Genomic DNA, 25,587 nt, shown 5'->3' with positions numbered 1-25,587 from the left:
GAAGAAAAGGAGAGTATAAGGGGTTCTATATGGATTGAGAAGAAGAAGATTGACATTAGGAGTAGAATCGGAGTTCACTGCTTGATTTTGGAATCAAAATCGAAGAGAGAGGAAGGCAGAGCGATCGAATTTGAGGAACAATGGAAGAGTCGAGATTTGAGAGAGAAAGAAGACGACGAGAGTTTGAGAGAGAAATATGAGGGTGCTTGTTGGTGAAAGATTTAGAGAGATATGCGAGGGGCTGATTTCAGCGAGCAGCGAGGGCGCTGTAGTGCCGTAAACGAGAGAAAGACGCAGCGGCTGGAGATGACGGCGTGAAACCACGCGATGGAGACAGACGGGGCCGGAGGCTTCAACTACACCGCGACAGCAGCGACGCTACGTTCTGACCGGCAGAGAGGCTGCGAGCTGAGGAAGGGAGATGGCGATGTATGGCGATAGAAAGAGAGAAAGAGGAGACGAATAAGGCACAGCAGCGACGCTCTCTGTGAACAGCCGAGGCTGGATAAACCGGGCAGGCAGCTCGGGAAATGACAGCAGCAGCGAATGGTGGACAGCGGCTGCTCGGCTGAACGACGATGACGAAAGCCGAGCTGGAGAGACGGAGATAGATGAGAGACCGATAGGCTGAGAGAATCATCAGCCTTGGTAGAGCTGAGCGACGGAGACGGCGGGAGAGAATGCAGATGGAATTGGATGACAGAATAAGGAATGGACATTTTTCAAATGCCATTTTTGGAATTTACGTAACGAGAAAAAGAGAGATAAGTATGGCCCCTTTTACTATTTAACATATTTGGCCATAAGATATGATTTCAAGCATTATTGATAAATAGTAGTATGGAATGGAGTTATATTTACGGGTGTCGGCTACTGAGTTAATTAGGAGACTTAGGCCGCTTGTTTTATTTGAGTTGGACTGGAATTGGAATACAAGAATGACGAGAGCTCAGACGGAGCCAATAGAAGGATGAATACGATGTGCTAATATCATAGATATTCTAGAAATTCCTAAGAGAGATCCAAGGGTAAGATTTATACATGCATGCATTATTGAAATTAAATTATTTTCGTAAAGTCTAATTTTTTGCATATTATATTCTTTTAAAAAGGGTGATTTTTGCATGCTATTTAAGAACGGAAAGGATTGACAAGTGGAGGATTTAAGAGAACGAGGTGTCCTTTCTTTTTAAATAAGGACTATGTCCTAAGTATGTTTATTTCAAAGGGTGCAAAATATGTTGTCATGCCATATTTTTGTGTTGATGTGGGGCCTATCTGAAGTGGCTTTTGCCATGTATGGTTAATCGAATTCGGGTCTGACTAGGGAGTGAGTCCCTACTCAGGCTGGTGTACACCCAGTAGATCGTGCGCTATCTCTTTGAGTTGGCCGGTCTAGTGACTTGGAATGTGGCCACATTCCTTGTCATGTAGTTCAGATATGGTATGGTGATGGTGATGTTGATGGTGTTGAGGTTGATGGTGATGATGATGTTGGTGAAATGTTTTAGTGACTCGGGCCCTTTCAAAGTTAAAACCCCGAGGTCACTCGTTAATGGCATGATAAACAATTTTTATAAAAATATTTTCGGCATGAGTCCACTGAGTGCATCAAGTACTCAGCGCTGCATTTGTTTTAAAAAAATGTGCAGGTTGAGCGGTGACGAGCGCGGTGGGTGTTGAGCATAAAAGTGAAGAAGATAACAAATAAAAGATCTCGAATATATTATGTCTTCATACATAGTATTATTCTTCTCTCGAATGCTTCCACTGAATGTTGTTTCTTTTATTCCAAGTATTGTTGAGATAATATTCGTTTCGAATTGTTGAATTGATACTCTGATTTTATTCGAGCTATTCCATTTATGTTGAGCTATGGTCGAGTTTTGTTGTTTTCCCCTTTCTTCCCCACTTCTTTAACCCACCTCTAGTCGCGATTCACCGTGTTTTCTATCCTTAGAAAATGCGGGCGTGACATTTTTGGTCCACGAACGTTGCCAAAGTATCATTTTAAGTCCGTGAACTTTGAAAATATCATTTGAGGTCCATCAATTATGAGTTAATATCATTTGAAGTACTTTTTTACTCTTTCCAAGTTTTTCTGGACGAAAATACCCTCAATATCTTTAAGGTTATATATTTTTAATAAACTTATCATATACTCATATTTTTTATAAATATCTTTACTATATATTTTTGATGAATTTTCTAAATATAATTTGACCTTCAATATTATCACTTAATTTTGTGACATGCAAGAAAATATCCTAATTCAATTTTTTATTATTAAAAAAAGTTCTTTATTCAACTTTCAATGTTATCACTTAATTTTGTGACATGCAAGAAAATATCCTTATTTAATTTTTTATTATTAAAGAAAGTTCTTTATTCAATTTTAAAATTCTAATATTAAAAATTGAAGAAGCAATTTTACTTGCATGTCACAAAATTAAATGATAATATTGAAGGGCAAATTATATTTAGAAAAATCGTCAAAAATATATTGTAAATATATTCATAAAAAATATGAGTATAGGATAAGTTTATTAAGAATTTATACCTTTAAGGTATTGAGGGTATTTTCATCCAGAAAAACTTAGAAATAGTAAAAAAGTACTTCAAATGATATTAACCCATAATTGATGGACTTCAAATGATATTTTCAAAGTTTACGGATCTAAAATGATATTTTGGCAAAGTTTATGGACTAAAAAAGATGTTCCCTCAAATTAAAAACACATTAGGTCACTTCTTTAACGTGATTCAATGTGATAACAATACTTACATCATTTGCTTTCTGGAGTCATACTATCATTTTTAAACTCATGTGTTTCGCTTATGATGTATTCGATGTGCTTGCAGCGGCCAGATCACAGACTTATCTACTGCCTGGTGCGCTCTCATTTTATTTTTATTGCTAAACGATAGTAATTGTACTACACATAGCAAAGATATGAGTTTCTTTTATTCTTGTCAGCCCTCATCTTTAGCATCATCATATTTGCATCAAGGGTCATCCCCTTCGCTTTGGCAGCGTGGCTTTTGATTTACAAATTCCGAACAAGGCGTCTCTCCTTACATGAAGATATAGAATCATTTCTACAAAGTGACAACAGACTCGCCCCAATTAGGTACTCCTATTTGGACATCAAAAAAATGACTAAAGGTTTTCGAGATAAACTAGGTCAAGGAGGCTATGGTTCTGTTTACAAAGGAAAGTTCCGAAGTGGCCATGATGTTGCAGTCAAACTCTTGGGGAGATCGGGTGGAAAAGGGCAGGACTTCATGAATGAAATCGCAACAATTGGAAGGATACACCATGTCAACATTGTCAAACTAGTCGGATACTGTGCACATGGATCCAAACTTGCCCTTGTCATTGATTTCATGACTAATGGTTCCCTTGAAAAGTACCTTTTCAATCGAGATAACATGAAACCCTTGAATTGGAAGACGAAGTTTGAGATTGCAGTTGGAGTTGCTCGAGGGATTGAGTATTTGCATCGAGGCTGCGACATCCAAATTCTCCATTTCGACATCAAGCCACATAATATACTCTTGGATGATAAATTCATCCTAGAAATATCTGATTTTGGGCTTGCAAAGTTTTGCTCTACAGGTAAAAATATAGTAAGCTTGACAGCAGCTAGAGGAACTATAGGATATGTTGCTCCAGATTTGATCAACAGAAGTATGGGGTCAGTTTCTTACAAGGCTGATGTGTATAGTTTTGGGATGATGTTGATTGATATGGTGGAGTTGAAGAGAGATTTGAGAGGAAAGAACGACCATTCCAGCCAGTATTTTTCATACTGGATATATGATTGTTCGAGCAAGGCAATGATATTGAAATTGAAGAAGCAAATGAAATGGAGTTTGCTGATGAGAATGAGAGTAGAAAAAGTATTATTAAGAAGATGACGATAGTTGCATTGTGGTGTATATTGATGACACCAGACGATCGTCCATCAATGAATAAAGTTCAAGAGATGTTGGAAGGTGATGTTGAACATTTGCATATTCCTTCTCAATCAACTCAGATCGGAGTGAGTTTTGATCAAATCGAAATTGCATGTTCATCATATTCTGTTTCCTTGTTGCATCATGCCGATGCTTCGATCGTGACCGAAGTGTGAAACAATAATCGTGGTTTTATAATTAGGTTTTCGTACTTTTACATCTGTTTTCTAGTCTTGTAAGATATTTTTGTTTTCACTAGATCCTTGTACTTTTATACTACCAGTACTCCCTTTGTTTACCAATAAATGTTTCATTTTGCCATTTTTATTTGTATACCAATAAATGTCTTAGGGTTACTAATTTTATTTCACTCACATTTCATTATAACACTAATATATAAACGGAAAAGGGATAACTTAAGAGCATCCACTATAGGATAGCCGCGGCTCGTGGCTCTCCCGTGGCCCGACCGCGGCTCCCTATAGTGCTAAACATGGGCGTTTGTTGCGGGGGGGGGGGGGGGGGGGGCTTGCCCACGAGAGCGCCACTCGTGTGGCCCGGCCGCGACTCTCCTATTGCAGCGGCCACGAGCCGCGGCTCTCCCTATTTTCAATTTTTTTTTTCTTAATTCTATAAGTATAGACATTTTTTTTACCCCATTCCTACACAAATTTTATAAATATACCCATTTTTAATTAAAATATACACAAAATGAAAAAAAATAAATTATTTGGTGGCTTGGACATGTCCACCATAGTAAAACATGGGCGTTGGTAGCCCGGCCATGATTTTATGTCTTGGCCACGTTTTATGGCTTGGCCCGGCCAACTATAGTGGAGACTCTAACAATTGATTCAATCATAAAGAGATAAAGACAATTGAAAGTAGGGCCCAGTGTAGAGGAGTTAAATATCTATTGGACAATAATCTTATCCAAGAAGAAAATATCAGTTGGAGGGAGTTGAGTATTTCGATTGCTCAACCTCAATAAAGCGGAAGGAACCGTGCATTTAATAGTGGAAGGTGAGTGATTGCGATTGAGATGTCCTCCAACTTCAATGGGCAAAAAGCCGTGCCTTTTACAGAGAAGATGAAGTCCACAAACTCTTCCCATCTCCATCTTCAATGGTGAGAAGAATTCGCAGAGAATTTGCAGCAATGGCAAGTTCCACTGACATAGTTTAACTGTAGTCCGAACTCAAATGGGAGCTGGGATTTGCTTAGCTGCGCAATTAGGTTTGTAATTTGTAGCTTTCTTTGAAATCTCGCCCTCCTTCATAAGTTCTTCCGCTTATTGTTCATATTCTTGTAGTTGAAAACACATCAAGCCTCAATTTTTAATATGATTATCACTTATTTATGTGAGTTGCTTCATAATTTTGTTACTTTTATCATGTGGAAATAATTCAGGTTTGGATGCCTCTTTGTGGAAGCAGAGTGTGAATTAAAATACCCTAATTTTTGCTTGGATTGTGAATTGTTTTTCTTGATTTTTACCAGGTTAATCGATTCCCACCACCAAGAATCATGATCTTCGAAAACCGCCTCCTCGCATATTGGTCTTTCTTGATTATCATGCTCTGTTTGCTTCAAACCTCTCATGCTTGTACCCCTTCTCATTGCGGCATTATTCCCAATATCAGCGATCCTTTCCGGCTGAAGGGTGATCCGATGAACTGTGGCGATTCCAAATACGAATTAGCCTGCGAAAACAATGTCACCGTCATGTATTTGAGTTCTCACAAGTATTTGGTCAAATCAATCAACTACGGGAACTCCACCATAAGGTTGGTTGATGCTTCCATCACTGATGAAGCCTGCTCCTTCCCTAAGCACTCTACTTATGCCTATAACTTCAGAGACCAATATCCGTTTAGCACAAGTTCTGATTGGATTTTCAAGGATAAAAACGATCCCGGTGTAGCTTGGCCTATTAATGTCGTGAGCTGCCCTTATCGGTTGGAGGATTCTTCAAACTTTACAGACGTCACTGGCTGTTTCAGTGGGGAAAATTCCGTTGGTGTTTCAAATTCGTCTCGTGCTAGATATACTTATGTGAAGGTTGGGGGCATGAGGGCCTCGGATGTAGGAGATAAATGTAGTGTAGACCTCATTGTGATGACATCTTTGAAATTTAAGAGTTTCAAGAATGTAACTCTCTCGAGAATACATGATGCTCTGCTGTACGGATTTGAACTGTCTTGGTTTCAGTTTCGCTGTATAGAATGCAAAGGAGGATGGGAGTGTACTACTATTGACGAAAAACTGGATGGCTGTTCGGACGACACCCTTCAGCTTAAGATTGATTTTAATTCGTGTAAGAGTCTACGAGAAGTAGTATATCTTCCATATCAGTAATTTTACTTCAGCATGCACTGGTTTATGCTAATGCTTTTGTATTCTGGATATGCAGCGGGAACCAAATTTCTCTTGTGGGCATTTTTTTGTAAGAATTCTGTGATACTGTATCTTTTCAACTTTTTTCTATCTGTTTAATGAAGCATGTAGAGTTGCAAAAGTGATCAGAAAATTCTTGATTTCAATATATTCTGCTGTGACTATTGATTTCCATGTATGTCTGCTAAATCTCATGGCTTGTCATCTATATCTGCAGGGTACGTTATGATTCTTCTGCTCGTCTTAGGTACACACTTTTTTTCTAATTCCTCTAGCCATTATGTGTTTCTGTATGCTCAATGTTCAAAGGTAAAAAGTGCAAGAGATACGTAAATTCGTCTTTTTGGCAGCGTGTAGGCTAGAGGTTTTGATCATCACCGGATTCACCTTTGTATGGGGACTTTTGATACTAAGTAACTCAGCTTGGTTCTTCAATTCAGTCAATGGTATGATATTTCACACTATCCCCATTTTCTGCGTAAAAAACATGTGAAGAAGTAATAAGTCGGTAAAACACGAGACAATATGGTCTTTCTTTACTATGAATTGCAACATGTCCCTTATATTTGTCTATTTTTTTTCTTGCAGGGGTTTTCATGAAACTTCTGGTCATCGTTGGTGAGCTATTCATATGCTTCTTTTATCTGTTTGTCTAAGAGATAACAGCTGTTAACGTTCGAATATATTTTAGGTAAATGTTAACATGATTTTCTTCCTCCCAGTGATCAGCTATGCAGCAAAGATCATCATTGCATATCCTTGTGTGATGGGGATTCTAGTCTACAAGTTCCGAAGAAGGCATCTATCTTCGTATGATGACATAGAGGGCTTCCTGCAAAGCGACAATCAGCTCGTGCCAATTAGGTACTCCTATTCAGACTTGAAGAGGATGACAAGAGGCTTCCGAGAAAAACTAGGTGAAGGTGGTTTCGGTGCTGTTTACAAAGGGAAGCTTCGAAGTGGCCATGACGTGGCAGTGAAACTACTTGGGAAGGCAGGACCAAATAGCAAAGACTTCTTCAATGAAATTTCTACCGTCGGAAGGATCCATCATGTCAATATCGTCAAGCTAGTCGGGTATTGTGCAGAAAGATCGAAGCATGCCCTTATATTTGATTTCATGCCTAATGGTTCCCTTGAAAAGTACCTCTTTGGCCGCGAAAAGATGAATTCTTTGAACTGGAATAGTAAATTTGAGATTGCAGTCGGAGTGGCTCGAGGGATTGAGTATCTGCATCGAGGCTGTGATATCCAAATCTTGCATTTTGACATAAAGCCGCACAATATACTTCTCGATGAAAATTTCATTCCCAAAATCTCTGATTTCGGGCTAGCAAAATTTTACTCTACGGAAAAGAATACTGTGACTCTGACTGCTGCTAGAGGAACCATAGGCTATGTTGCTCCTGAATTGATCAGTAGAAGTATCGGTGCCGTTTCTTACAAAGCAGATGTATATAGTTTCGGAATGCTGCTAATGGAAATGGTAGGCTTAAAGAGAGACTTGCCAGGAAATGCTAATGAGTCTAGCCAGTGTTTCCCATATTGGATATACGACTGCTATAACCAAGGGAAGGATGTTGAATTCGGAAATGTTGACGAAATCAGCAACGAAGACAATGAGAGAGTCAGGAAAACTATTAGGAAGATGACGATAGTTGCATTGTGGTGCACACAAATGAGTCCAGACGCTCGGCCTTCAATGAATAAAGTGATAGAAATGTTGGAAGGAGACGTCGAACGCCTACAGATTCCTGATCGTCCCTCGGAATCAATCCAGGTCGCAGTAGATGATGATCAAAGCTATGGTACTACTACTGCTACTACTAGCTCGATTGATCAAGTGTCCTTGCTCCATCGTACTTATCCTTCGTCGAGCCTTGGCACTTATGCTCTAGATTCGGATCCGAAACTGTAAATATGTCATGTGATGAAATTCATCAATTTGCTTGAATTATTTGATCTGATCAGATCCCCCAGTGCTGTAACTCCTTTAAGGAGGTTTGTATTCTGTGTTTGCTATAATGTTAATCACAACCATTTCCACTAATCTATTAGTATTCCTCACACTGATTCCATTGCTCCATCTCTCACAAGCTTATAACTTCGTCTGCACACCTTCTGCGTGCGGCGATATTCCCCACATCAAATACCCTTACCACCTCAAGGGCGACCCCAACCACTGTGGCTATCCCGAGCTTGAATTAGTATGCGAAAACAACGTCACCTCCATCTACCTAAATTCCCACCAATACTATACCAAAGCAATCAGCTACAACACCTCCACCATAAGGCTGGTTGATGCTTCCCTCAACAGCCAAGACAACTGCTCTTTCCCAACCTCTTCTGCATATTCCTACAACTTCACCTATGGTGACCCTTGTCTCTTTCTAACAAAGGAAATCTACCCAATTAATCTGATGAGGTGCCCAACTCCATTGAAGAACTCCTCCCTCTTTACGTATGTTACTACTCATTGTGCTTCCCTTCCCAGTTCCCAATTATACTTGTATCAAGGTAGGACACTTGAATGCCTATGAGATACCACACTTGTGCACACTTGATCTTATAGTCATGACTTCATGGCAAGAATTTAAGGACTTGAACTCATCATCATATGTTTCACTTTCTCAAATCCACCAATCTCTCTTGTATGGATTTGAACTTGAAATCTGCCTCTGGTGCAAAACATCCTTGTTGTGGGGTAAGAATGAAAGATGCATTGTGCCATGGATTTGAACTTAACCATAATTCCTTTTATTTGCTGATGGTTTTTTTCCTTTCTTTGTATGAAGCTGTGCTCTCAACTCTTGTGGTGATTTTAGGTGAGCTATTCATTTACATATGCTTAATCCCTCTTTCTTTATTTCACTTTGCTATCTTACCATTTCTCAGTTTAAGTATCAAATTAAAACATCAAGACTCGGGTTCTGATATGTGAAAAACATGAATTGCAGGTCTGTTATGTGCAGGGATATGTGCATGTCTCCCTTTTACGTTGTTTGTGTTCGTTTCCCTGTCAATATTCTTATATAGTACTTCGTTTGGACCAGCAAGTAAGAACTGTTTTTCATCTCAAATTCATAATTTTTGTGGATTCATGCATGTATAATTATCAATGAATCTCATTCCTATTCATGAACTTGGTGTGCTTCCAGTTGAAGATATAGACAGATATGCTGGATTTAACATTGGACTAGTCCTAGGTGAGCTCTTATTTTATGTTGTAGTAGTTAGTACTCTATTGTAAGTTGTGATTTATAAAATAAATTATCCTATTTGTTCAATAACATATCTTATATATTTTTCTTCTTTTTTTTGTTTCATCTCAGGCTTCTACTCTGTAACAAAATTCATCATTTCTCCTTTAACTTTATGGTTTTTGATCTACAAATTTCGGAGAAGGCATTTTTCTGTGTACGAGGAAATAGAAGACTTCTTGCAAAGCAATAACGAACTCACGCCAATTAGGTATTCCTATTCGGAGATTAAAAGGATGACCAGGGGTTTTTGAGAGAAACTAGGTGAAGGAGGCTACGGTCATGTTTACAGAGGAAAAATCCGTAGTGGGAATGATGTAGCTGTGAAACTGCTCACAAAGTCTGGAGGAAATGGGCAAGACTTTATGAACGAAATTGCAACTATAGGAAGGATCCACCATGTGAATGTGGTGAAACTTGTTGAATATTGTGCACACGGCTCAAAACGCGCTCTTGTGTTTGATTTCATGTCCAATGGCTCCTTGGACAAGTACTTATTCAATCAAGAGAAAATGGATTCTTTAACCTGGGACAAGAAGTTTGATATTGCAGTGGGAGTTGGCTTGAGGGATTGAATATTTGCATCGGGGCTGTGACATCCAGATTCTGCATTTTTGATATCAAACCTCCCAATGTACTTCTCAATGATAACTTCATCCCAAAAATATCAGATTTCGGGCTTGCAAAATATTTCTCCAAAGAAAAGAATAGTGTGACCTTAACCGCAGCCAGAGGAACCATAGGGTATGTTGCTCATGAATTGGTCAATAGAAGTATTGGCTCGGTCTCATACAAAGCTGATGTGTATAGTTTTGGGATGATGCTAATGGAGATAATTGGCTTAAAGAGAGACATGCATGTTGAAAACAATGATGGATCTAGCAAGTATTATGACCACTTCAACCAAGGCAAGGACTATACTGAAATTGGAGGTGTTGATGAAAATGACAGCGTGAGGGAAGTAGATCGGAAAATGACAATAGTTGCATTGTGGTGCATACAAATGAATCCAAATGATCATCCATCGATGAATAAAGTGTTGGAAATGTTGGAAGGAGATGTTGAGCGTCCGCGGATTCCTGAATATCCATCTCAATCAATGCACATAGTAGGAAATGTGGATCAAACCGGAACTACATGTTCATTTCCACATCAAGATGATGATTTTCCCAGTGTGGAGATCACTGTGCATGAGTGATCAAGTTTGCACGTTTGCCAAGACTTGGAATCTTTTATCTTGCCATTTTTATTTTCCGTTTATGAAGAAAAATGAGTAACAAAAAGTACGGTTCTAATTAATGGAAAGACGTGTTACACTCATTTGTTTCGTCAACCCATTTTCCACTAATACTTAGATGCAACTCATCTTTGAAAATTTGTTTCATGAAATGTAAAATTTTATTTTCTTTGATTGTGAAATTTATCATGGAAAATGGAGATGAAGGAATAATTTCTTCCTTTAAATTCCTATTTTCATTTCCTATATATAAAATAAATTAAAGTGCTTTTTTGTCACTTTCTCTTCTCATAATATATTTAACAATTAAGTGATAATAAATTATGAAAAATTTGTATGTTGGGTATGGTTATGAGTTATGACTTATGCGTGGATAGTGGAGTAGACTTCCAAGTCAATGCCACGTTGACTTAGAAGATTGTGGATTTATGGTCCTAAATTGAATCTAATATACGCAACATATATATGGAGTGCATTGTATCTCAATAATACTCCACTAAGATATTTGTAAATTATTAACACGAAACATATCTTAATAAAATGTTTCATTATCAGTCAATAATTAAACGTGGAGTTATCTTGAATGTGTTAATAAGAGTATGTAAAGCCTATACTCCCTCCGTTCCACCGTAACAGATGCGTTTCATTTTGAGCACTCATTTTGAAAAAATAATAATAAATAGTTAAAATGGAGAAAGAATAAAGTAAGAGAAAGAATATTGTAGATAAGACTCTTCACTATATTATTCTCTCTCTTACTTTACTCTCTCTCCATTTTAACTATATATTATCATTTTTTCAAAATGAGAGCTCAAAACGAAACGCCTCTATTACTGTGGAACGGAGAGAGTATTATTTTGTATACAATGCGGCATCTAATATTAAGAATTTCTCAAATGGTTTTGTTTGAATGAAAATGGGAAAAAAAAAGTAGAGCATGATTCAAAAGTCCGGAGCATTCATACTAAAAATATTGTTTTTATGATTATAAATTACATATAATTAAGACTCTATTTACTTCTATTTTTCGATATGTAGTAGTTTTTAAAAATCGAGTCAATGATATGAAATGATGATGTAGAAAAGTAGTATAGACGCGTGGAAAATACAATAACAACACATATGTCATTCAATTAGACTCATTGATTATAATGAAAGAGTTGTTATCTTTTTCGGTTGTGAATTTATTATGAGAATGAAAGTTTTAAAAATTCTTTCTTTCTAAATCCCTTATTTAGTTTCCAATCATTTCCTACAAAAACGAATTTCTTCATCATATTTAGCTTAATTAAGGGTATTTTAAAAGAGCACATAAGTAATTAGTCCACTTCAAATTCACTAGATATAGAAAGGTAGCAACTCAATAAGACGAACATAATTTTTACGACTATTTAAGAATTAAATCTCACCATCAAATTTGCACTATATGTTTTAATAAAGATATTAAAATATTGCATGAAAGTTCTAACGTGAGTGAAGTGTAGACTCAAGACAATAACCTTTGATTTGCGAATATTGTGTTTGTCAATATATAAAATGGGTAGTATTATATAATCGCTCCAAATAATATTGTGAAATAAGAATACACTTCTGAGTCAAGTCAGTGAAAATAGACACTCATTGTATTTGTAACTAAAGTTTGTACAAAATATAGCATTAACGAATGCTGAATGCAATTAAATATGGAAATAATCATATACAGAGAGGTGATATTGGATCTACAACTGCTCGAAAAAGGATGATACTAGATTCATCATCACTATATAGTCTCACCATTGCCACTGGAAATTAATGCATTACTTGACGATCATGGCCGCGTTGTATACACATATACACACTTCCCAAACTTAAAAAATCATTATTTTTTTATTTTGTAGATTATTATGCAAACACCTTTCTCAGCAACTAAACATAAAAATTATATCTCTGCCAAAACAATTTTCTGCACCCGCATATGGTTGCGATATATTAGTGCGTCACGATATTTTCCATTTGGATTGGCTTGTCTTCACATCTCACACTAGCATTCATCTCCCACCACAAACAAGTTACGTATCTCATATTAAATTTGCTTAGCCTCCTCATATTGACTAGTATCTTTATGTTTGCAGCAAAAATAATGATGATCAAAACTCAACAATCACTACAAAAAAAGCGGCTGTTTGTGACCACTTTATTGCGAGCACTGACTTTTGCTCGCAAACTTGTGACCACTTTATTACGAGCACCGACTTTTGCTCGCAAACTTGCGAGCATAATAGCGAGCATACACGAAAACAACATCCATTTACACCCATTTTTTGCCGGCTGGAATAAAATGAGGGATTTTGCGAGCACACCTATAGTGCTCGAAAGTTTGCGAGCAAAGGGTGCTCGCATCTGTCACAAAATATACATGTGCTCGCAAATTAGTGAGCAATAATAGCTGCTAGCAAATTAGTGAGCAAAAATAGGTGCTCGCAAACTTTAGTTCTTATCCAAATCTACTTTCTTCTTTTCTCATTTGTTACCTTTCTCCACACCGTAGATTCCATCCCTTCCATCCCTTCTGCCATCAGCTTCCACTCATTGCAAAAATTTTGCCAGATCTACTTACATAAAAGTTGGGAGTAGAGATATGGGGAAGCAAGCTTATTAAATTTTGATATTTTCACATTATTGAAAATTGGGGGTAGAAAAATGTGGGGAAGCAAGCTCATCAAATTTTGATATTTTTCAATTATTGAAAGGTAAAACTTTGATTTGCTAGTTATTCTTCTAAAGTTGTGGGCTAAATTATTATACTTGATTTGTTAGATATTCTTAAAAGTTGTGGGCTAAATTATTATACATGATTTGTAAGATATTTCTTCTAAAGTTGTGGGCTAAATTATTATACATGATTTGTTAGCTATTCTTTTAAATTTGTGGGCTAAATTATTATATACTTGATTTGTTAGATATTCTTTTAAATTTGTGGGCTAAATAATTCACAATATTATTATACTTGATTTGTTAGATGTTTTTCTAAATTTGTGGGCTTAATAATTCAAAATATTGGTGTACTCGATTTGATCTATATTATGATATTTGATTTGTTAGTTATTCTTATTTGTGGGCTAAATAACTCAAAGTATTATTACACTTGATTTGATTTATATTGTTTCTTGACTAAGATTTATGCGATTTGGAGGTGTTTCCGCTACCCGTCGGCCCAACTTGGCATTTTCCAATTATTAAAAGGTAAAACTTTGATTTGCTAGTTATTCTTCTAAAGTTGTGGGCTAAATTATTATACTTGATTTGTTAGATATTCTTTAAAGTTGTGGGCTAAATTATTATACATAATTTGTAAGACATTCTTCTAAAGTTGTGGGCTAAATTATTATACATGATTTGTTAGCTATTCTCTCTCTGACTTCGTTTGCATGCTCGATCATCTGCAATAGGTGATTCCTCTCTTCCTTTTCACGGCTTGCTTACGGAATTCTCCACAATTTTCTGTTTTGATTGTTACAATTTCCGGAAAAGTGTTGGTCGGCATTTGCTTGCTTATTTTCTATTTGCAACTGTTTAATTTGAAAGAGGTTATTGATCCTCTCATCGATTCACTGATCCTCACCAATACATAATAGTTGCTGAATTTGATTTTGCAGATCTTAATCAAACATTCATAGTTCTGTGTGATATTTTTAGTTAGGCTACCTATTTTAGCTTGAAACCCATCAGCCGTAGTTGCGCCGCCTTCAACCTCTCCTGGAGACATCCTGTAGTTTTGGAGGTGAATTTTGTTTCTGAAAACCAACAATTGAATAGAGTGATGAAAACTGCACTGTGATCAATATGTTGTAAAATTTCCTAATTTCTGGAATATGAATCAAATCATGGATGAAAGTTTTACAGAGCTGTTGTATTGATGGCGCACTGAAATTCCTTTTCAATTTGCAAAAAATTAGTTTTGGGAACTTATTAGTGGTTTTGCTGAAACTAGATGATTGATTCCAGGCTTGTGAATTTTTAGTTGCTAAGGAAATGCTTCAAGAGAAATGAGTTTGATATTTGCAGTTCTGTGCAGATCAGTTATTGTTGTACTTACTATTGTTTTGCACAAGAGGGGGGCTGTTCAGGCAGGGAGAATTCATTGCTGCCTTTCGTTTAACATCTCAATCTCAGATCAGCGTTTAACATAACTCAGGTAACAACTCATATATACTAATTTTAATTTTACATCTCTGCTTTCGTTTGTTTGTTAAGAATTTTACAAGATCTTGCTATTATTACCACAAGGCTTTGGGAAATGAAAATTTTGATTTCTTGTACATGCAAAATAAACGAGATTTTGAATAATTATCTGTATTAGACTCAACTCAGTAATTATGCTTTTCATCTTCTAAATGTGGTTGTATGTTAATTTTGACTTTTGTTTTCAAGTTTTAATTTTTTCTTACTTGCTACATGTTTAAATATAGTGATGATGCTGTTTAGAATTAGAGGAGAATGGAAGTGGATCTGATCTCTATGATATGCTTTTATTGTGCTTCATCTTTTTGACTTGATTATATGATCTTATATCCATTTTAAATTCATGTGTTACTGTTTTGAGTTGTGTGCTATTCAGGGCCTGGGTGTTCATCAATTGCCTATGGGCTGGCTGATGAAATTGGACCATTGCATATTGAGAAGGATGGGTAGTTTCTATATGCCTCTTGTAGTTTTTTGTTTGGTTGAAACTGAAGTAATTGAAATGGACCCTCAAGTTGTTGAAACAGCAGCTATAGAAGATTTCGTTTTAGGTTGCGTTCGAGTTTGAGATATGCAAAGGATATTATATCAACTAATGGTCATTTGGACTGTATAGATGTCTACCTGAAACGTACAGTGTTTGATGCTCTAGCTTGATGTTTTGCACCCATCTTCTTAGTTTTCTAGCTATGATCTTGATGAGTCATTTAATCAAGCTGATTATGGTTATTATGTCTTATATATTGCTGTTTCCTTTTTAATTTACTCCTCACAAAGTGGATATGATCTTGTAATAATAAAAAAAGATAATCCTACATTGGCTGCTCTACTTGCCTGTTTTGTTACCCTACTTTATGTGCTTTATTTTCAAAAGTAGACAATTACATCCATTCAGAATAAGATATGAAATTTTCTCTGTTTATAGGGTACATCTGGTACTTTATATGAAATGTTTCTCTGTTTATCTATGTGTATGTGTTAGTAAATTCAAATGGGGCGTTTTTATGTCAGTACCTAATTAATTAACCTCATTTAGTGGCTGTGTGAAATGAATGTTGAACTAAACTGTCTGGCATTCTATTAATCTGGCTATTCTTTTGTAGTTTATGTTGATCTGCTGCTACTGGCCCTAGACTGAAAGGCCTAACTGAAGCTTCATCTTATTGGTGAGTATAGCTTGGTTTATATTAATCTAGCATGATGTTACTGATAAGTTCATAGAATATTGTTTAAAATTGTATGCATTAACATATAGCTTATGCACTTAAATCTTTCTATGTTTGGTCACATGTGGGTCTTATAGTATTGCCTCCTTACAATATTCTATAGAATGATACTCTGAATAGAAATCTGAGGAAATTGTATTTTTAGGCTTGACATGGCAGCAATAGGCTCGCAGATTGGATAATACTTACTATTACTCTTATCGTCAGTAGTAGGTTGGATAGAAAAATGCGAGGAGGATTTACAAGACGAGGACGCAGGTTGGCTCTTCTCGATGATGATGAAGAAAATGCTCATGAGGAAGAAATTCATGTCGAAGAGGAAGAATTGGAGGAAAATGATACAGTGAGCGGAAATGGTACAGTGAAGGACCATCCTACACATGATCAAGAAGGCCGTATATTCATTCATCTCAGGAATGATGGATTGTAAGTGGATAGATAATTTTATACATTTTTTTATAAATTTTAAAGTTTATAACTATATATTGATATGCAGATTGTACCCTTCCAGAGCTGTGGCGAACATATTGAAAGATGCTTTCCAAAATATAGTGCACCCAACTGCATTCTCACAAGCAAAACTTGATGATTCATGCATTGAATCCTATTGGCAAGAATTTAAGGTAATTGTATAAACTATAATCCATTAGAGTAAAGAATGGTCAATGTTTTACTTGATATTCTAATTGTAGCTTAGAATTTCTTGATCTAACTGAATTCTTTTCTTTATTAACATTTGCTGGGAAGTCTATAGAATTTTTATATATTTTATTTAATATTTTGTTATATAACTTTTTTTTTTCTTTTCTTTTATATGATTTGGCAGGCCCATGCCAATATTGAGAACTATAATCAAGACCTTGCCAAAAGTGCTTTTCACACAAGATGCAAGCGTAAGTATGGCAATCATATCTACAGACTGAAAAATAGGAAAAGAAAGCCTGCTTACTTCACGGATGCATTGTGGGAAGACTACACTAAAGCATGGAATACGGCTGCGTCTATCAAGGTTTCCGAGAGATGCTCGAAGAATCGTAAACAAGGATATGAGAAAGCCCCCGGCACACATTGTAACGGATCTGTTTCATTTGACGTTACAGTGGAAAAGATGGTAGACATTACATTTTGTAGTTTAACTTGTTCATTTTTTAATTATCATTAATCATTTTGAATATTCTTTGCAGATTAAAGAGAATAATGGGAAGATGCCTAAGTTTGTAGAATTTTATATAAGGGTTCACACGCGAAGAGGCAAAGATTCACCGGGGGAGTTGTGTTCGCAGCGCGCCATAGAAAAAATGGTAATCTCAAATTAATTTGCTTACAAATTTATTTATATATAATTAATATTTTAGTGACAACTGCTGGAAGTAAATATGAATATGATGGTAGTAGTGACTATGATAATCACTTGATCCTTTGATGATCACCCCCAAAATATGAAATTAAATAAGATATCAAGCATTTTTTGGTCTTGCATCTTTGGGATTTTAAATGAAGAAAAATGGGTACTGCCTTGCATCTATGCTATGCTTCCATGATTGATTCTATGTGAGCATTTCATGAAAAACCAAGGCAGTGTTGAAGGGGGTTTACCATTTGCTGATATCATTACTGTTGAAATAAAAGGTTTGTTATGAAGGAGTGAACAGGTGATGAGCATATATGTGAGTGTGCTATATAAATCTGATTCTTGATTACTCTTGAAATAAGAGGTGTTGTAGTTTGGAAACCTCACCATCTTCTCATTTCATGTATTAAATTGTTTTCTTGGCTCTTTTGATTTATGAGAGTAGCAGATAAAATCCTTTAGCACCATTTCAGATTGAATTTGGCAGCAATGCATTGCTTTCTACGAGTTTTAGGGTCATATGCAGGTTGTAATAGACCGTATATAGCATGTGCATGCATTGGTTGGAGTAGACCATATCTTGATTGATTAATATCTGTATCTTTTAGTTATGCAAACAAGGGGCATTGATGCTTACTGTTTTCTTCTTTTAGTTCTGATGCTTAACTGATGCTTACTTGCTTATTGTTATCTTTTAGTTACTGCATTGGTTTGAAGTCTTATTATACATGTTCATAGGAGCAAGTTAAGGCAAGAGCCGATGAGTTGCGGGCTGCTGGGGAAGTAGATCCAGATTTTGATCGCATTTACCTTGACCTTTTTGTGAAGAATATGAAGAGAAAACAAATTCCCGGAGCTGGACAGGCCACAAGCATTTATTTCGCTGATGCTAGCAGTTCGTCCACTGGGGGCTCAGGCGTTAGCACGGAAGAGTTACAAGCAATGCGAGAACAAATCACAATTGAGATGCGCGCGGAGCAGGAGCAGCGATATGCGGAGCTGGAGATGCAAAATGCAGCGTTGAAAGCGGAGCTGGATAGTCAAAGTGCAGAGCGTGATGCTGCTTTAGCGCGTCAAAAAATGGAGTTACGCGCTGAATTTGAGAAAGAAAATGAGAGGATGTTAGAACTATTGTTGGATCTTACTAAAAAGGTTAACCGAATTAGTAAAAACTGAAAGTGTAAGTTTTGAACTATTGTTTTGTTTTAGAACTATTGTTGGATTTAATGTAAGTTTTGAATTTTGTTCTTTATAAATTGTCAATTTCAATTTTGTTCTTTATGGTTATCCAGATAATAAATTAGAAAAATAATGAGCACAAGAGGTGCTAGCAGAAAGAGCTGTCGATAATGCGAGAACAAATCACAATTTTGTGCTAGCAGAAAGAGCTGTCGATAATGAGCACAAGAGGTGCTAGAAAATTTGCGAGCAAAATGGAGGTGCTAGAAGAATTGCGAGCAAAATGGAGGTGCTAGGAATATTGCGAGCAAAATGGAGGTGCTAGAAGAATTGCGAGCAAAATGGAGGTGCTAGGAATATTGCGAGCACATACATAGTTTAATCGACATCCACCATTAGCGAGCAAAAAGGTGGTCGCAAATGAACTTCTGCTCGCAAAAACTACTCACAAATTTGCTACAAGCGCTATAGCGAGCAGAGTTTTTGCTCACAATCTGCTAGCAAAACTTATATTTGCGAGCACTTTTATATAGTTTTGCTAGCACTCTGGTGCTCACAAACGAGCGCTTTTTTTGTAGTGAATTCTTCTTCCTTGCACTGATATCTTTACTCCATTTATCCCAAGCTTATAACATCACCTGCCCACCTTCGTGTGGCGCCATTCGCCACATTAAACACCCTTACCGCCTCAAGGGTGATCCCTGGTACTGTGGTTATCGCAAGTTTGAATTAGTATGCGAAAAAAACATGACATCCATGTATATCAATTCCCACCAATACTATGTCAAAGCAATCAGCTACAAGACCTCCACCATAAGGCTCGTCGATGCTTCCCTCAGCAACCAAGACAACTGCTCCTTCCCCACCTCTTCTGCATATCACTATACCTTCACCTCTGAGTTACGTAGACAGTATCCTTTTCTAATCGATGCAGATTCTAGCTATCCAATTCATTTGATGAGCTGCCCAAAACCCTTGAAGGATACTTCCCTCTTCACAGATGTTACTACTCATTGTGCCTCTAATTCGTCCATGTATGCTTATATCAAGGTCGGGCGCATGCGTGCCTCTGAGGTACCACGTTGGAGCAGAGTAGATCTCATAGTGATGACTTCATGGCCCGAATTAAAGGATTTTAACAACGTTTCACTTTCTCGAATCCACCAATCTCTCTTGTATGGATTTGAACTTAAAATCTGCCCCAACTGCGGAACTCCCATATCGATATGTAAGAATGAAAGATGCATTATTATGTCATTATATATGCAAAATCTTTATATATGGACCCTATCTAATTATTTTTATTTGCTGATGCTTTTGATCCTCTGCAGCGTTCATCCCATTTATTGTGGTACTTGTAGGTAAACAATTCATATATATGCCTAATTAGTGTATTATTTCTAATTTCTTGAAATATCAACCATCAATGATGAGATGAGATGCAAGCAGGAATTGCAGGTGTGTTATGTGCAGGGGCATGGCTCCCTGCAATAATGTTGTTTGTAATCGCCACCGTATCACTGCTCTTATATCGTACTCCTTCCTTTCAACGTAAGAGCATCCGCAATGGTGCTTAGGCCAGCCATAGGCCAGCCATTCTCTCCTCTGCCACGTCAGCAACACTAAAAAAACCACCTGCCACGTCAGATTTAGGCCAGCCATAGGCCAGCCGCAATAAAAATAATTCAAAATATACTACATTTACGGAATTAAAATTGCGATATACGGAATTAAATTTACGACACATATACGGGAAAAATAATCCATTCCATTAAAAAAAAAGTACTAAGATTTTAAAAAAAAAAGTACATGATTTTTTTTTAAAAAAAAGGGCTTCAACAAACGAGCCCCGCCACTCTGTACTCCTCATCGCCGTCGCCGTCGCCGTCGCCGTCGCCGTCGTCCTCGTAGTCGCCGCCGCTACCGCCACCCGTGCTATCTGAGCCCACGTCGGAACCCCCCAGCCGTGACCTCGCGATCTCTAAATCAGCACGCATGCTCTCGAGCATCTCGTAAAGAAACCTCTTCTCCGTGGGGTCAGTGGCGTTCTTCCACTCTCGGAAGACCTGTAACATCTGAGCCCGCGTTTGGTTACGCGAATGGAGAGTGTACTCGAGTGGGGCGACTGGGAGGGCGGAGGACTGGACCTCGCGGGGCGATAGGGGGGATCCGCCCCTCGCAGCCCGCTGCGCCCGCTTCTGTCCAACCGGGCGGGGGCGACCAGTAAATGAAGGAGGGGATGGAAACTCCTTAGCATCCGGGGGGAGGTCGTGGGATCCGCCGCTGCTGCCGCTGTAGTCGCCGCTATAGTTAAGTCGCTGCTTCTTCGGCCACCCAGCGTCGCACCCAGCCCGGAATTTCTCGGAGTCCTTCAACAACAAGAAGCACTCCCAGAAGGTGAACTCCTTATACTTCCCCTCCAAGGGGAACTGACTCGCGGCGATCCTCCGGGCGTCGTCCTCAGTCTGCCCACTTCTGAGCTGACGGAGGGCGTTGGCGTACAAATTCGCAAAACGGCCCACCGCGGCCCTGGTGCGCTCCCACCCTTTCCGGACCTCCTCGTTGCTGTAGTCCTTCCCGTGCGGGCAGTGGCTCTTATAAGCAGCCCTGATCTTCGCCCACATGTTGACGACCCGCTGGTTGTTCGCAACCAGTGGATCGTCGCACACCTCCAACCACCCCTTAGCCACCGCGGCGTACTCATCCTCCGTCCATTTCCTCCGGCCAGTGGCAGCGGGCTGCGATGACTCGCCGACCGCCTTGCCCTTCTCCTTCCCCCTCGTCTTCTTCTTCGGCGCGGCCGGCGTCGCTGGAACGGGAGTATCATCGTCCCCGAGATCGATCCCCATATCATGCAATGACAGAAGGTCATCGCCAAAGAACTGCGTCTCCACCGGGGTCGACGTGTGAGACGAAGCCGTCAAAAAATCAAGCGAGGGCCGATATACCGCGTCCCCTCCCGGTGACCCCTGCAACCCCCCGGCATCCCGGGATGCATACCGTGCGGCATCCCCCCCTGCCACATCATCCCCATCATCTGCTGCTGCATCTGGGGCATACCCCCCACCCGGGCGCTGACTGCCCGCCGCCCGGCATCCCCCACGGCATACCCCCCTGGTTCCCCCCCATCGCCCCCCCCCCCCCCCCCCGGCGCACCAGCCATCATCCCCATCATCTGATTCCAAGGGATGTTAAACCCCGGGCCCATCTGCCCCCATCCAGATCCCACGGGTACTGTGGGAGTCTGAGAGCCGCTCGTCGCCGAACTGGACTCGTTGTTGTGATCCATCACTCGATGATGCTCTTGAACAGAAAGTTAGAGAGAGAGAAAACTCGTTAAAACAAGCGGTGCAAATGAAAATGAAACGAAAATCGCGTTTATTATGATTTAAAAAAAAAAAAATTCGAAAATCGGCGCTGGCCGATCGCTGGCCGATCGGGCCTCCACAATGGCGGCTAGCCGATCGGCTAGCGCTTCGGCCAGCGACGAGCGATCGGCCAGCCCACGCCGATCCGCTCGCCGAAATCGCGTTTGCCGATTGCAATGGTTCGGCTAGCCGACCATTGCGGATGCTCTAAGAATCCCTATAATTCTATGATACAATACATAAAATTCATGAATCCGATCATGAACATACAATTTATTCGTCTGAAAACTATGCATATGTAATTATCAACGACTCTCATTAATTCATATCTTCTTTGCTAACCATGAACGTGGTGCTTCCAGCTACACAGATCTACATATTTGTTCCAACTTACAGTATTGGACTAGCCACAGGTGCGCTTTTATTTTAGAGTGAACTATATAAATAGCATTCCTAATCTTTCACTTTCGCACGAAAATGGTACATGATCTTTGTTTTATATCATTTTTGGGACCTCGTGACAAAAATAACCCTAGGTACCAAACATTTGATATTTGAGTCATAGAGGGTATATCCAAAAATGAAATTTCTCTTTTTTTTACTTTTCTTCTTTCCTTTTTCTTCTTAGTTTCTATTTTCTCTTATTTCTTTTTTCTTCCCTTTCTTCTTTCTCTTAGTATTTTATACATACAGCTAATTGACATTCATAATATAAACTAAGGACAAAATACCTAATTAAATCAATTGTTTAAACTAATTAAATCAATTGAATATTTTTAATTTTATTATTTTATTATTTTATTTCATTGTAGGACTAAAACACCTAATTAAAAATATTCAATCATTCTATATTATTATAAATATGATTCATAATTTTAAATTTTATTGAAATTATATTGATTAGTCATTAATAATATAAAATAATAACAATTATTATTATTATTTAATATTATCGTTCATATTTTAAATAAGTTTATTACAATTATTTATTAATTACGAATTATTTGTGTTATAATAATATAATTATAATTAACTAGAATTAAAACTATAAATATAATTAAGAATGGGTCATAATTTGAATTACATTAAAAATAAATTAAATATTAATTATTAATAGTAGTAGTAGTAGTATTAGTGTTATAATAATATAATTATAATTAAATATAATTAAAACTATAACTATAACTAAGAATGAGTCATCATTTGAATTACATTAAAATAAATAAATTAAATAATAATTATTATGACGACGACGACAACGACGACGACAACGATGATGATGATAATAATAATAATAATAATAATAATAATAATAATAATAATAATAATAATAATAATAATAATAATAATAATAATAATGATGATGATGATAATGATGATGACGATAGTAGAAAAAAATAGAGGAGATATATAGTACATCATTTTAGGTTCTCTTTTAGTGTATGGTAAATAGGTTTCACATTGCACTAACTCATCCCACTCACATTTTATTATAAAATTAATATAAAAAAATTGGCACCATATTTCACTAACTTTTCCAATCCACTATTTTTTACGTTTCTTAGAACACATGTCCACACTAAATAGACTCGTATTATAGAATGGTGGGAATATAAAATTTGTTTACCATTTTACATTGGAGAATTAGAAAATGAGGAAGCAATATATAAATGCACTGCAACCTGTACTCCATTAGTAACAATTCTTTTGGGAAGTGTCCCAAAAAATAAAACCGTTGAAGGTTTTAATAGAAATGGACAATATCATACTAAATGCACTGCATCGAATAACCCTCACAAAATTTTCTGAAATAATGGTATATTTTATATATTCCATATGTATCACTTAAATCGAATAATTTTGCATGCATGGTTCTAGTGCAAAAAAAAAAACATTTGAGCAACCCTATTTTTCTTTTCTTTTTTTTTTTTCTTTTCATCACAGGCCTCTTCTGTGCAACAAAATTCGTCATTTTTCCTTTGGCTTTGTTGTTTTTTATCATCAAATATCGTAGAAGGCATTTGTCCGTGTATGAGGAAATAGAACGCTTCCTGCAAAGCAATAACAAACTCACTGCAATTAGATACTCCTACTCGGACATTCAAAGGATGACCAAAGGTTTTGGAGAGAAACTAGGCCAAGGAGGCTATGGTGATGTTTACAAAGGAAAACTCCGAAGTGGAAATAAAGTAGCAGTAAAAATGCTAAGAAATTTAGGAGGAAATGAGCATGACTTCATGAATGAAATTGCAACTATTGGAAGGATCCACCATGTCAATGTGGTGAAACTTGTTGGATACTGTGCACACGGATCCAAACGTGCCCTTGTGTTTGATTTCATGTCAAATGGTTCCTTGGACAAGTACCTATTCAATCAAGAGAAAATGAATTCTTTGAATTGGGCTAAGAAATTTGAGATTGCAGCGGGAGTGGCTCGAGGGATTGAGTATTTGCACCGAGGTTGTGACATCCAGATTCTGCATTTTGACATCAAACCTCACAATGTGCTTCTCAATGATAACTTCATCCCAAAAGTATCAGATTTTGGGCTTGCGAAATATTTCTCCAAAGAAAAGAACAGTGTGACCTTGACCGCAGCCAGAGGTACCATAGGCTATGTTGCTCCGGAATTGATCAACAGAGGCATTGGCACAATCTCATACAAAGCTGATGTGTATAGTTTTGGAATGATGCTAATGGACATAGTTGGCTTAAAGAGAGATTTGGTTGGAAACAATGATAGTTCTAGCAAGTATTTTCCGTATTGGATATATGATCACATCAACCAAGGCAAGGACTATACTGAAATTGCATGTGTTGATAAAAATGACGGCACGAGGGAAGTTTGTCGAAAGATGACAATAGTTGCATTGTGGTGCATACAAATGAATCCAGGTGATCGTCCTTCGATGAATGAAGTGTTGAAAATGTTGGAAGGAGATGTTGAGCATCTGCGGATTCCTGAATATCCATCTCAGTCAACGCAGACAGTAGCAAATGTGGATCAAACAGGAACTACATGTTCGTCTGATTATGTGTCATTTCCACACCATGATGATTCTTTTCCCAGTGTGGAGATCACTGTGCAAGAGTGGTCAAGTTTGCATAAGCAGTCTACATTAGTAATATGCACATAAGGATTTGTTTTATTTGTTGTATAAGCTACATTAGTAATATGCACATAAGGATTTGTTGTATTTGTTGTATAAGCTTATTATTAAGTAGAGTACGAGTAACAATTAGTGTTATGAATGTCTACAGTCTACACAGTCTTCTGTTTTCATCTTTGCTTATGAAGCATGTTGTGCATAGGGCTGGCAAATCGTGCGGATTGGGTCGCTATCGGGTCAACCCAATAACGACCCAATCTTATCGGATCCAAACCCAA

General features: G+C 37.6%; 3 protein-coding genes and 2 pseudogenes across 5 annotated transcripts; all 5 read left to right on the top strand.

Annotated features, from left to right (window-relative positions):
- The window catches only part of LOC125211089 (protein SUPPRESSOR OF NPR1-1 CONSTITUTIVE 4-like), a 31,220-nt pseudogene extending 27,084 nt beyond the window's left edge, over positions 1 to 4,136 (top strand).
- A 776-nt stretch (positions 4,137 to 4,912) lies between these two features.
- Positions 4,913 to 8,407, top strand: LOC125214069 (uncharacterized). The gene is made up of 7 exons (XM_048114942.2): positions 4,913 to 5,196; positions 5,461 to 6,277; positions 6,374 to 6,406; positions 6,575 to 6,604; positions 6,708 to 6,803; positions 6,946 to 6,975; positions 7,080 to 8,407. Exons 2-7 carry the CDS (start codon positions 5,488 to 5,490, stop codon positions 8,273 to 8,275), a joined length of 2,175 nt encoding a protein of 724 aa, XP_047970899.1. The 5' UTR covers positions 4,913 to 5,196; positions 5,461 to 5,487; the 3' UTR covers positions 8,276 to 8,407.
- A 321-nt stretch (positions 8,408 to 8,728) lies between these two features.
- Positions 8,729 to 11,028, top strand: LOC125214071 (rust resistance kinase Lr10-like; annotated as a pseudogene). The gene is made up of 5 exons (XR_016137036.1): positions 8,729 to 9,061; positions 9,153 to 9,182; positions 9,315 to 9,413; positions 9,516 to 9,563; positions 9,690 to 11,028. The product of XR_016137036.1 is annotated as a rust resistance kinase Lr10-like (transcript).
- Positions 11,029 to 14,942: 3,914 nt separating this feature from the next.
- On the top strand, positions 14,943 to 18,928 carry LOC148930860 (uncharacterized). 2 transcript variants are annotated; one of them, XM_089066266.1, is made up of 7 exons: positions 14,943 to 15,028; positions 16,179 to 16,241; positions 16,512 to 16,727; positions 16,798 to 16,924; positions 17,128 to 17,412; positions 17,486 to 17,602; positions 18,391 to 18,928. In XM_089066266.1, exons 3-7 carry the CDS (start codon positions 16,528 to 16,530, stop codon positions 18,826 to 18,828), a joined length of 1,167 nt encoding a protein of 388 aa, XP_088922392.1. In that variant the 5' UTR covers positions 14,943 to 15,028; positions 16,179 to 16,241; positions 16,512 to 16,527; the 3' UTR covers positions 18,829 to 18,928. The 2 variants fall into 2 exon arrangements, with proteins under 2 accessions (XP_088922392.1, XP_088922393.1); XM_089066267.1 differs by lacking the exon at positions 14,943 to 15,028 and having other exon boundaries at positions 16,024 to 16,241.
- Positions 18,929 to 19,443: 515 nt separating this feature from the next.
- LOC125198284 (rust resistance kinase Lr10-like) lies at positions 19,444 to 25,336 on the top strand. The gene is made up of 4 exons (XM_089066629.1): positions 19,444 to 20,059; positions 20,163 to 20,192; positions 20,281 to 20,382; positions 24,144 to 25,336. The coding sequence occupies exons 1-4, from the start codon at positions 19,579 to 19,581 to the stop codon at positions 25,334 to 25,336; spliced, it is 1,806 nt and encodes a 601-aa protein (XP_088922755.1). The 5' UTR covers positions 19,444 to 19,578.
- The last annotated feature ends 251 nt before the right edge of the window (positions 25,337 to 25,587 follow it).

This window comes from Salvia hispanica, chromosome 3, assembly GCF_029641045.1.
Source record: "Salvia hispanica isolate PSC_SH4W2 chromosome 3, Shi_PSC_v1, whole genome shotgun sequence".
NCBI classification, from domain to species: domain Eukaryota; kingdom Viridiplantae; phylum Streptophyta; class Magnoliopsida; order Lamiales; family Lamiaceae; genus Salvia; species Salvia hispanica.
This window is presented reverse-complemented; position numbering and strand designations above follow the sequence as displayed.

Excerpts from the sequence above, each read along its gene's own strand:
- LOC125214069 (XM_048114942.2), top strand. The coding sequence starts at position 5,488 with ATGATCTTCGAAAACCGCCTCCTCGCATATTGGTCTTTCTTGATTATC. Across the intron at positions 6,605-6,707 it reads GATTCTTCTGCTCGTCTTAG|CGTGTAGGCTAGAGGTTTTG; the intron begins GTACACACTTTT and ends TCTTTTTGGCAG. Across the intron at positions 6,976-7,079 it reads GAAACTTCTGGTCATCGTTG|TGATCAGCTATGCAGCAAAG; the intron begins GTGAGCTATTCA and ends TCTTCCTCCCAG.
- LOC148930860 (XM_089066266.1), top strand. The coding sequence starts at position 16,528 with ATGCGAGGAGGATTTACAAGACGAGGACGCAGGTTGGCTCTTCTCGAT. Across the intron at positions 16,925-17,127 it reads CCTATTGGCAAGAATTTAAG|GCCCATGCCAATATTGAGAA; the intron begins GTAATTGTATAA and ends ATGATTTGGCAG. Across the intron at positions 17,603-18,390 it reads AGCGCGCCATAGAAAAAATG|GAGCAAGTTAAGGCAAGAGC; the intron begins GTAATCTCAAAT and ends ACATGTTCATAG.
- LOC125198284 (XM_089066629.1), top strand. The coding sequence starts at position 19,579 with ATGACATCCATGTATATCAATTCCCACCAATACTATGTCAAAGCAATC. Across the intron at positions 20,193-20,280 it reads ATTTATTGTGGTACTTGTAG|GAATTGCAGGTGTGTTATGT; the intron begins GTAAACAATTCA and ends AGATGCAAGCAG. Across the intron at positions 20,383-24,143 it reads TCGTACTCCTTCCTTTCAAC|GCCTCTTCTGTGCAACAAAA; the intron begins GTAAGAGCATCC and ends TTTTCATCACAG.